The sequence below is a fragment of the Corvus hawaiiensis genome, chromosome 2 (assembly GCF_020740725.1).
Source record: "Corvus hawaiiensis isolate bCorHaw1 chromosome 2, bCorHaw1.pri.cur, whole genome shotgun sequence".
Lineage (NCBI taxonomy): Eukaryota > Metazoa > Chordata > Aves > Passeriformes > Corvidae > Corvus > Corvus hawaiiensis.
Genome location: NC_063214.1, coordinates 119,662,807 through 119,675,042, shown reverse-complemented (window position 1 = coordinate 119,675,042; position 12,236 = coordinate 119,662,807). Strand labels below are relative to the sequence as shown.

The following is a 12,236-nucleotide window of genomic DNA, read 5'->3' as shown; positions in this document are numbered from 1 at the left end:
TCCAGCACTTTATACTACATATTTCTGAATTGTAAAGATATGGAATTACCAATGCAATATACAAGCAGTAGATATCACAAAGCCATTTAAAACATGGTTTAAGTACCTCTGGTATCATACCAAAGCATTTAAAACATTCTGTCATTGTCAAAATACTGTGAAAAACCTAGAAAAATTGAGTCACATGACATGCCAGATTTTTAAATGATACTAGTTGATTATATTTTTATATTAATTGCTCTTCATCCATTCTCATGGACTATATTGAGACACTCATACTGCTCTCCCTGTGCAGTAAGGATCTGTCCCAAAATCCAGTGGAAAAAAAAAAAAAAAATCACACTGGATCCAATGGTCTGGGGAAGTTTTGCCCAGAACCACAGTGAAATTTTGTGAGTGTTCATTTTCTAAACATGTGACCTTATCTCTGAAATCAGAAAAAAGAAGGAAATGCAAGCAGCTGCTACTTTTCTCTCCAGTGGAAGGCTGATGCTCCCCTCAGTGGCAAATATTTTAAGATTTGTTGGCAAAGGCATCTGCAATGTCTCTCCTAAATAAAATAATTAAGGCACAGTTGTTATAATACTCCCCTGAATGCACCCAAATACTGACAGAGCCTATCTTGTCCATGGATGTATGAGTATTTACCTTCCAGGTGACTCTGATGCTTTGTGAGGATATAGGCTCAAGCTGGACATCCTGAGGTGGACCGTCAGGGGCTGGAAAGAGAAGGGAAATGCATCAAACTGGCCCTCATGGCCCAAGGAATTCAGCATTTCACATAAAATGTCACCACCTTAACACCCCAGTGTCACAGAGGTTGGAGGCAGTGTCACATGGAAAACTTCACCAAACAAAAGCAGGGCCAGGAATCTTCTGCATTCAGGTGTCATCTCTGGCCAACAGCAAAATATAACATGTGCCAAAACGTAGCAAGCTGGCACATAAAATGAATAGAATAGAATGAATAATAGTGATTTTCTTGGCTGGAGATACTCTCACAGTGCTGTTTCAGCATATCTGGAGATAGGCAAGACAAATTCTCAGCAGTCACAATCCTGTGGGTGATAGAAAAGCAGCAGAATTCATTTAAAGCAGGTGAGCCAGAAGCTCCTAATCCAGCCTTCAACCTGTTGCAAACTTTCCAGTAGGATCCCCTTTGCTCACCACCTTCAGTCCACTATCAGATATTTTACACAAAACCCTGCACACTTTACACTCTCCCCCTTCCCAGTAAGAATTCCAGCCTGGAAATCAGACCAAAAACATTTGGTAGATGGGAAAAGCTTCTTGCAGCTCCTGCCTGAGCCAGGAGAAGTTTCATGGACCATCAACACGGTGCCAAAGCTGTGCAGGAGGCTTTAAAGATGGGTGAAAAAAGAAGGAACCTCCTTGTCAGCTGGGCAGCTACAAAGCAGATCAGGATCAGCTGGGATTGAACAGAGAGAAGTGAAGTAAATTGCTTGCTCAGCGAGGTAAATCACTGTAAAGGAAAGATCTGAGGAGAGGGCTGGAGCCATCTCGAGCTGCTGCAGAGGGTTCCCTCGATGCAGAATATGGCCTCAGTAAAAGGGATTAAATTAAGTTTAATAGCATGACAAAGGAAGGAAAGCAATAAAAAGGGTGAGATGGGGTTGTTAGAGGTGGAGCAGCAATAAATGACAGCTGTGGTGAAAGGAACCAGAACATTTTGCTTTACTGATGAAAGCAGAGACACAGAATACAGCCTATAATATGTTTTAAGTTATTAAATGTGCCCTATTCTCTGCCATTCCTGACTGTCCTTCAAATTTCCAAAGCTTGAAAGAACTTTATTTCCATTCTTCTTGCACTAATACAAAGGAAAGAGAAGAGGAAAAAGTCCACTGGCAAAAATGAGATGTCTGAGTTTTTTGAAGCCTGACCTTGATTCTGTCCCCCTGTTGACAAAAATGAATGCCACTTCTCCAGGGTACATTATAATGTAGTGGAATTTGAGAGAAGCATTTGATGCTAAAAATGGGTTTTAAAATGTGCCCCTTAACATGCTGACTTTTCCAAGAAAGACCCCAAATTTTTTTCACAGGCCTGAATAGTTAAGTGCTCCCAGCACGCCATGGTGAAATGCTAAATAAGAAGTTATTTGTTTTACATACTTAATGTCATACAGAGTTTGTGGCAAGGGCATAAAGAAAACCCAGATATCCCCGTTTCCTCTATCGATTTCAGTATTAGGCAACGGCCATAATGCTGCTTTTTTTCTGACAGGCATTAGTGCAAGTGTGTACTGGCATCTGTTTTCCAACACATGAGCTAATTGGGGTTGTATGGAAAGAAAGATATGGTCTGCAAGCTTGGAAATCATTCCATCCTTAACTATCCTTTTGCCACAGAGACCTTTTACAGTTTTCTTTTTAACAGAGAGATTTCTTTGCAATACGTGATACAGAATCTGTGCCCCCTTTCCAATAGCATGGTTGGAGTTGCTTGGTTTTTATCTCGTATTTCTGGGACCTTTATTTTGCTCCCTGCTCATTACCTTCTCTCTGATCCCCCGCACCCATGCTGTTCTCCATTGCCTGCTGTAAAAGCAGAGAGCAGAAGTAAACAGTGATCAAAAAAATTGTGTTCCCACACTATGTGCATCCCCTGAAATAAAAACCCAGGAGAAAAACATCACAAACTCTGCCTAAGCCTGACCTCCTCTCTCCCAAATCTTCCCTAGGTAGATCAGTGACTTTTGAATACAGTTCCACTCTGCTGGTCTTTTTCTCCCAACAAACGGCTCCTCAAAAGACAGTGACAAAAGGATCATTTATTCTGAAATGTGATTACAAAGAGCCAAATAAAATGTGATGTTAAGGTTCCACCCTGCTCATGGGGAAGCTGGTTTTTTATTCCAAGGCCAGCTGCTGATCCTGACAACTTAATTACCAGTCAGGAAAAACTTGGCAAGTAAAAAACATTCTGAGCATGGGTGAATAAGAGAGCATGAGAGAGCTGATCCAAGACCCACCCCTCTATTTTCCACAAGGAAAGATGGGCATTTTGGAGTTACAGATGACTCTGGCTAGAAGAATGAATAGTCTGTTTTCTCTAGTGATTTCACATTTTCTTTGCACAAAGGAAGGGAAAATCTCTGATCAAAAAGTAAATATTTTTCAAATAAACTATTCACTGTTAAATCCATTCACTGCATGCTTTCCTTCCACTAGAATGATAAAAGAAATGCAACTTATGTTGTTTCCAGCTTATTCTGCTTTCCACTGTGAGCCCTTGTGTCCTGTTGCTACTCAGAAAGTCCCTCAGAACCAAAACCATGTTCTCCTGACAAGGGCTGTGTTTTCACTGTAGGAAAATCACAGAGAAATTTAGTGGGAATTCCACAGTTGTGTTCATAGGAGCTGAACTGAAAATCAGTCTCTGGGTGTTCAAATCCAAGACCAACATAAATCTTGAAAGAGAAAGGGAATTTTCACTGCCAGGACACTGTCACCTGGTTGTCCTCTCTATACCCCCAAAGAAGGAAGCAGAGCTGACTGAGCATAAGGTAAAGGAAGGCAGAAATTCCATGACACGAGTGGCTCCAGCCACTCTTTTCCACAAAAGGGAAAAATTCCCACACAGCCCTCCTGGTGCTGATGGAGGAGAATAAAAGATTAAAGGTAAAAATAAAGGTCAGATTTGATGAACTTGGAGGTCTTGTCCAACCTAAACGATTCTGTCATTCTGCAATACAATGCAACAAAGAACAGGGGGATAACATTAACAAGTGACAGCCAAGAGACTTAAACAGAGACCAGAAATATAAATGGTGGGTGGGTTGAGTGAGGGAATATTCAAATGAAGAGTTGATTCATGTGGACTAACATTCTCAAAAGGGAGTAACTTAAATTAGTTACCTGCATTAATATCTAATAAGGAAAGCCACAATACCCACAGGGGAGGCACCACCACTAAAAATTGGATGTTGCTGATTGAGTTGCCTCACTGTAGATACAGGTGTGTTATTCCCACCAGCACAAGCTGAAAATTTGGAGCACAATGTCTTCTTTGACCACTAGATGCCACTGAACAGCTTTAATTACAGCCCTGCACGATGAAGTTGCAAAAGTCACAACATTTCATTGGAATAACTCAGTACTCCTTTTGATGCAGCTGCAGCCACATAAGCAGCATTTCATGCAACGATTCCTGACATCAAAGAGAGATAATTCCCACAGAATTTAGAGGCTGCAAAGCCGGGCATACCTGCTTCATCAGTGGTGATGGTGAGCTCATTGCTGGCCTCGCTCTTGCCGATGCGGTTCTTGGCGTACATGCGGATGTTGTAGGTGGAGGATGGGTGCAGGTCAATGATGGTGGCTTGGTTTAGCTGAGGGGAAACGTCTCTGGTTCTCTGGACAGAATCCCAAGAGTCTGTTTGATAAGAAACATCAATAGAAACAGACGAAGAAATGGTGGCGTTAATGTGGGTAATGCAAGCATGAAGTTAAACTGTTTCATGCCATCGCTGTGTTAATCCAGAAAACACACTTTGCTACAGGCAAATCCAGGGATCCCCTTCCTTGACAGCACTCCTGACTACTCCAGGAGTGCTGCTGAGAACAGTGGGATTTTAGCTCTGGGGTCATCAGCAAATCCACGGAAATAGCTGCTCTTTGAGGAGGTGGTGAGCACAGCAAAGACCCCCAGTTTCGTGAGGGTGGTTTCTTACCATTGGGACGTTGGAACTACTGCATAAAAATGGGACCTGCTGCCTCAAAGGGATCCTCACTCAGTGAGAAAGTTGGTTGTGCTCAAAAAAAAGGGAGGGAAGGGAGTTAACAGGAATGGCCCAGGGGAGACCTCACTGCTCTCCACAACTCCCTGACAGGAGGGTGAAGCCAGGTGGGGATTGGCCTGTTTTCCTTGGCAACAAGTGACAGGATGAGAGGACACAGGCTCAGCCTGTGCCAGGAGAGGGTCAGGTTGGACATCAGCAGGAATTTTTTAATGAAAAGGGTGCTTAAGCACTGGAAGGGGCTGCCCAAGGAGGTGGTGGAGTCCCCATCTCTGGAGGTGTCCAAGAAGGTCTGGATGTGGCACTCAGTGCTCTGGGCTAGTGACAAAGTGGGCATTGGGCACAGCTTGGACTTGATGGGCTGGGAGGGCTTTTCCAACCTCAGTGATCCTGGGATTCTATGAAAGTTATCCCAGAAGAAGGAAAAATTAATCCCAGAGGAAGCCCCTGCCCTGGAGAAGCACAGGAGCAGCCCCGAGGCTGGACGTGCCAACACTGGGCTCCAGCCACAGCTGCTCGGCACTGAGCCCTGCGGGGCTGCCCAGGAAGAGCAGAACAGCCCCAGTGCTCCGCTGCTGCTCCATTGCTGGGTGGGCGGTGATTTGGGGTCTTTGGCTGCACAGCCCTGTCCAGCTGCTCCCACAGGGATGTGTCAGGAACAACACAGAGCTGCTGCTGCCTCAGCTGCGGCTGCACCGGAGGAGCCCCTCCCGCCTGGCACAAGGCTGCTCAGGGCAGGCAGGACTGGTGAGGAACACACCCAGCCTGGCTCCAGGGACTGAACTCTGAGGGGTTTTTCGGAAGGAATTCTTCCCTCTGAGGGAGGAGAGGCCCTCGCCCAGCTTGCCTCGAGAAGTTGTGGCTGCCCCTGGATCCCTGGAAGTGTCCCAGGCCAGCTTGGACAGTGGGGCTTGGAGCAACCTGGGATAGTGGAAGGTGTCCCTGCCCACATGTCACAATCCTATGAGGGAGAGATGCCTCTGCCCCAGTTAAGGAGCAAATAGGACGGCAACAATGGGATTTTATTCAACAACATGGATTTGATTTCACAAGAAGTGTGAGGTAGGGAGAGAGAAAGAAAGAGGAAACACCTGTCAGAGAGAGGGACACAGAGCAGGAGATAATCAGCTGGAACTACATGAGCTTCAAGGTCCCTGCCAACCCCACCCATTCTGTTGGTGTAGAAGTTACTCCAGAAGTGACCCCACGGCTGCTTTCTGCTGAGCAGGCCCTGGGCCAGGACAAGGGAGCAGAGGGGCGAGGCTTTAGGCACAGGGGCACCTGCAAGTTCCTTCCGGCGGATCCTTTGTGTGCAGAAGAGAAGTGCGAATGGTGAGAAGAGCCTTCCCAGCACTTTCCAGGCGCAGCGAGCCTGGGCAGCAGCAGCCGTTCCTCCCTGCCCACGCCACACTCGCGCTCCTTCCTAAGGCAGCTCGGCTCCCTGGCCGTGCTCAGCGCCGGAGCGCGGCTGCGGCGGCTCCGCTGTCCCGGCTGCGCAGCCCCGCTGCAAAGGCGTTCCCAGCACAGCTCTCTGCCAGCCGGGCTCCGCGGGCGGCTTTCGTTCGCCTTGGGCGAGCAGGGACAGCCCTGCTCTGCCGGCCCGGCCGGGAGCTCTCCGCTGCCGCTGGGGCTGAGCAGCTGCTGCTCTCAGGGGACTCACTGGGGCCGAGTGTGAAAATGCATCAATACCTCTGAGAGACGAGAAATGAAATCCATAGACTCTTTTCTTTCGTCTTACGAACTTTATTAGAAAAGACACGAATTCTTCAGTAATCGGAGCATTGTTCTCTTTTTCTTTGGTTATTTTCTGAGAAATTGAAATGTTTCATAAGTACAACATATTGTATATTCACGATTTTATATAATAGACTGTAATATAAATATATAATATGTAATTAAAATAAATTATTTGCTAGTTTTACTTATTCACTGAATTTTATCTTCATTTTTCTATTCTTAAATTCTTCTTCTTAGTCTTATTCTCCTTGTTCTAACTACACTTCTTCTTTGCTATTCTAACTACTCTTCTTCTCTGCTTCTTCTATGTATTTCTAAATTCTCCTTATTCCTATCACTCTTCTACTTCTATGTATTTTAAAATTCTTATTCTTATTACTCTTCTTCTTATATATATATTTTTTTTAAAATTCTTATTATTATTCTTCTATGTATTTTTAAATTCTTCTTCTTTGTCTTCTCCACCTTCTTAGTCTTCATCGTCGTCTTCGTCATCTTCATCATCTTCGTCTGCTTTTTTGTCATCATCGTCTCCATCTTCATCTTCATCTTCTTCATCTGCTTTGTCATTTGTCATCGTCTTCATCTTTGTCTTCGTCGTCTTCTTCATCATCTTCGTCATCTTCTTCTTCTTTGTCCTGTCTTCTTTGCCGTTGTCTTGGAGTGATTTATGCCGACAGTCTATTCCGGATCCTCTGCTCTATGCCCAAGAAATGGTTGCTGTATCTTCCAGGCCCAGGGCCGGGTGTGTGCGGGGCCGTCCTGTTCCAGCCCCAAGCCTCAGGGAGCCGAGGCAGGCAGAGAAAGCACACCAAGAGCTGCTTCGTCTGCCCCACAGAGGAGGTCAATGCCAGACAGACGCCAGGGCTTTGCCTCCTACTGGAGCTCCTCTGTGGAAACTCCACTTCCCTCAGTGCAAAAGCCGGCGACATCTTGCATCCCTTGTCAGGACGGGGGATTTCTTCAACGTTGGCCCCGTTCTCCAGGAACTGTTGGGTCTTTGTTCAGGTGTCAGTGTGGTGCAGGCGGGTGAATTCTTTGAGCATTCCGTTGTTAATTAACTGTTGGTTTTGGTTTTTTTCATTTTCCTCTATTGGCATTCATTTTCTATTGGTGGAGAGGGATTGCTGAAACACTTTAGAGGAGACTATTCATTGTGGAGTGTCCTCTCTTAAATTGGTCTCAAAACTGAGACAGTCATCTTCATCTTCTTCATCTTCTTTATCTTCTTCATCTTCATCCTCTTCATCTTCTTCATCTTCTTCATCTTCTTCATCTTCTTTATCTTCTTCATCTTCTTCATCTTCTTCATCTTCATCCTCTTCATCCTCTTCATCTTCTTCATCTTCTTCATCTTCTTTGTCTTCATCTTCATTGACTTCTCTGTCTTCATCATCATCTTCATCTTCTTTGTCTTCACCTTCATCATCTTCCTCATCTTCTTCCTCGTCTGTTTCAGTCCTCAGGCTGTGGCGCCAGGCAGGGGCACCGGAACAGCCCCCGCAGCGCCGGCCTGAAATGCGAGGGACGTTTCCTGGGGGCAGGCACCGGGCTCTCTGTCCCTGCCTCTGGCACCGGCTCCTCGAGGGCAGGAGAAGCCGCGTGTCCCACGGGGCCTCGGCCTTGCAGGGCCGCGGGCGAGGCACAGAGCGGCCCTGGGCTGCACGGCTCCGGTGCCGGGCCCTCAACCCAGGCCTCACGGGGGACAGGCACTGGGAGCCCGTCTGCCGCAAAAGCTCTGCGTTTTTGCTCTTTGTCTTCTGCGGGCAGCTCCAGGACACTGACCTCGTCCCATTCATCCTCTGAGTGCAAGGGCTTGTTCCAGATGCCATGATCAGTCTCGTCTTCCCAGTTCTCCTGCACGAGCTCTGGGATCCCCTCTCCCAAAGGAATGCTCTGGCCTGGCAGTGACTCCTGGGACTGCTCTGGGTCTCTCACCAGGAAAGGCTCCAGATCATCCAAGAACTGCCAATATTTCATTTCTTCATCAGAGTCCTCCATCCTCCCCTGCACTGGCACCACTGACCCTGCTGCTGCCTCCTCCTGCTGCTCACTGAGAGCCTGGGCTCCTAGCTGGGCAGGTGAGGGGCTGGGAGGGCTGTGTGGGGCAGGCACCGGGCTCTCTTCCCTTTGGGCTGTAGCTGCTGCTACTACAGCCATCCACTGCTGGATTGCATACTCTTTCTCATACTGCTGCCTCAGTTCCAGCATCTCCAGCAGTGCCTGGCTCAGCATCTCCCCGGTGATGTTCAGCTCCTGGTACCCTGAAGCCTGGCTGCTGGCTGGGGTGTTGAAAGGGACACAGGGTGGGCTCCGTGTCCCTATTGATGGCAGCTCCTCACTGGTGACAGACGGAGCTGCTGCAGTTTCTTCCTCTGGGGCAGGAGAGGCGCTGCGCAGGGCAGGCGCTTCCTCTGCTTCCACCTCTGTGCCCACGGGGCTGGGAGAACGCGGCTGTGCTGTTTCTAAAGCCATCCATTGCTGTAGCGCATATTCTTCCTCCCGCTGCTGCCTCAGCTCCAGCATCTCCAGCAGTGCCTGGCTCAGCATTTCCCCGGTGATGTTCTGCTCCAGGTAGAGTGAAGCCTGGCTGCTGGCCGGGGTGTTGAAGGGGACACTGGGTGGGCTCTGTGTCCCTATTGATGGCAGCTCCTCACTGGTGACAGATGGAGCTGCTGCCTTTTCTTCATCCGGAACAAGAGGCTCGGGGGGCTCCTCCTCCTCAGCATCTCTGCATGGCGCAGCAGCTGCTGGCTCAGCCTCCATGGCAGTGCCCGGGGCAGGAGAGGCGCTGCGCAGGGCAGGCGCTGCCTCTGCTTCCACCTCTGTGCCCACGGGGCTGGGAGAGCTGGGCCCCACGGGGGGACAAGTCTGGGGCCCCTCATTGCTCATGGGGTGCAAGGGTCTGTCCCAGATCTCGGAGTTGATTTCATGGCCCCATTGGAACACCTCTTGGGTTGTCACACGTTCTTCCCATTCACGCACCTCTTCGTATGTCTCACCATCTTCCTCCCACTGATACAGCTCCTGGACTCTGACAGTTTCTTCCCGTTCATAAAACTCCTGGTGTGTCTCAGCTCTGTACCGGGAAACCTCTCGAACACTCACACACACCCGGCATTGGTACAGGCTCCTCCTGGCTCCCCATTGGGAAATTTCTTGGACACACAATACCTCTTGCTCTTGGTATGTCTCTTGTACTGTGATGTCTCCGTGGGAAAGCCCCTGGTCACAAGCACCTTCCCTCTGGGAAAACTCTCGGTCCATGTCGGCAAAGGGCCTCTCCTCCTCCTCAGTCTCTGACAGTGGCAGGGCTGACCTGCACACTGCCCCTGTCCACTGCCCGCTGGGGGCCTGCGCTTCCAGCCAGCTGGGCTGGGGGACCGGGAGTTGGAGTTGGCTCTGTCCTTGTCACTATATTCGTCTACTGCTAATGTCGTCTAGCGCTATTGTCGCCTAGCGCTATTGACACATAGAGCAGACGAGCGCAGGGAGCTGCTTCCTACTCAGAGAGCGGCTCTCCTGTGATGGGCACCGCAGGGCTCTGCGTCCCTTAGATACCCTCAGCCAGGGCCGGGCTCCCTGATGTCACAAGGATCTCTGGCCACCACCATGTCCCACATCACAAAGGGCCCTGACACCACGTGCCTGGGTCACAAAGGGCCACCCCTGGCACCCCAACAACAGTGGAGCCGACAGGAACAGGCATGGAGAAGCCCTGCCTCAAGCTGTGCTAGGGGAGGGTCAAGTTGGACACCAGGAGGAATTTCTCCATGGAAAGGGTGGTCAGGCCTTGGAAAGAGCTGCCCAGGGAGGTTTGGAGTCCCCATCCCTGGAGGTGTCCCAGGAAGGCCTGGATGTGGCACTCAGTGCTCTGGGCTGATGACAAGCTAGGCACTGGGCACAGCTGGGACTCGATGGGCTGGGAGGGCTTTTCCAACCTCAGTGATCCTGGGATTCTGATGGAGGGTTCTTAGACTAGCAGGGATCACTCAGAAAGTTTTGTCCCAAATTCACACTGAGCACAAGCTTGGAGCACTCAGAGCTGGGGGCTCAGCACTCTCCAGGACTGGTGCCATTTCCCTGACTCCTGTTAGAATAAAGGAGCTGTTTGATACCAGGGGAATGTAGAACCCTCTTCGCTGTCTGTCTGTAAAAGGAGTAGCTCCCTGTTTTTATTCATGCTTACTTTTCATCTGCCTGTTGTGTTTTTAATAAATTATCCAGACATATAATAGGAAAAGGGATGGAAATCAGCTAAACACAGTAGCCCCTCTTTTTCAACCAAGCATTGAATTGCTGCAAATAAAATAAAGGAATTTATCAATTTAAAGCATTTTGATGTCTTTTGTGAGTTGGCATCCTTCATTTCCACCTTACTGCTGGCCCTTTTAACCTCTGCAGCATCCTGGGGGGATGTCCCTGGAGGCTCTCAGGGTGTTTTACAGATGGGTCAGTGTGGGCAGGGCTGCAGAAATCTCAACAGATAACAAAGATGAGCTTGAAAATAGAAAGCTCACCCAGATACAGAATATTTGCCCAAACTGTGAATTCTTTTTTAAGGGCTTTCTGGAGGAGGCACAAGTTGTCACAGTGACACCTGCACTTGGCTGGTTGCAGGGCCTGTTTGCTTACCCAGGAGGTTTTATTTGAACAGAAAATATTTAGGAATCAGACATTTTAGTGCTAACCAAATTCACTTGAATGTGTTTTATCTTGGCAACTGAGTTTGTCACAGCTTCCTCTGTGGGGTACTTTCAGGAAAGGAATTTCAAAAAAGACCTGCTTGGTATGGAGATTGTGTTAAATTTCCCATGAGGATGATGAGAAATTTTTTTTTAATATAGTCTGCTTACCGAATTGCTTTAGTTTTCACTTGGTTGTTTCAAATACTGACCTCTGAGTGGCAGGACTCTGTAGTCCATATTAGCTACTGAAATTAAAGAAATATATTTGAAAAATTCTGGTGATTTCATAGCACCATAAAGAAGGAAAGAGGTGAAAACTGACAGTCTCCGGTACTTCTAAACATAGATTTTCAGTTTTTATTTATTACATATGTGGACTTCAGGATCTTCTTTTGATACCTGTACCCCTTTTTTTGAAGGGAAAAATAAACCAAGTGCAGTCCTTTTAAAATGAAGTCAGATCAGAGAGAAAATTATTTCTCTCCACTTTTTAAAAAAATATGTGTTAATAAGAAATAAGAAAAGTTAATTTTATTTTCTTGTGGCAAACCCTAAAAATGTTGTGTCCACATGGTAAGTAACAGAGCTGTTAAGACTGACTATTGACTCGTCCTGTTTTTATTCTCAGTTCAGGAAAGACTGAAAAAGCATAGAAAACAAACAGCAATGGGCTACAAGAAAGAAAGAAAAAGAAAAGAGAAGGAAGGGAAGGGAAGGGAAGGGAAGGGAAGGGAAGGGAAGGGAAGGGAAGGGAAGGGAAGGGAAGGGAAGGGAAGGGAAGGGAAGGGAAGGGAAGGGAAGGGAAGGGAAGGGAAGGAAAAGGAAAGGGGAGGGGAGGGGAGGGGAGGGGAGGGGAGGGGAGGGGAGGGGAGGGGAGGAAGAAGAGAAAGAAGAACTTTTAGACTCTATTCTTTATTCCACTCATAAAATATTACGCCCTGGCATCGCTCAGTGGTATACAAAACACGTGCTTACAGAATGATGTATGTTAATGAAAACTAGCCGCTTCCCGCCCGTTCCCAGAAGAAAGGACGAAGCTTTGGGCTCTT

The 12,236-nt window shown here is 47.8% G+C and overlaps 1 protein-coding gene across 3 annotated transcripts in view; it reads right to left on the bottom strand.

Annotated features, from left to right (window-relative positions):
- DSCAM (DS cell adhesion molecule) overlaps nt 1–12,236 on the bottom strand; it is a 434,764-nt gene that overhangs the window by 89,804 nt on the left and 332,724 nt on the right. For all 3 annotated transcript variants that reach the window (XM_048290724.1, XM_048290735.1, XM_048290723.1), the window contains exons 15-16: nt 4,231–4,398; nt 649–719 (exon numbers count right to left, since the gene is read on the bottom strand). In XM_048290724.1, the coding sequence (XP_048146681.1) occupies nt 649–719; nt 4,231–4,398 (239 nt within the window). The remainder of the gene's footprint in view (nt 1–648; nt 720–4,230; nt 4,399–12,236) is intronic.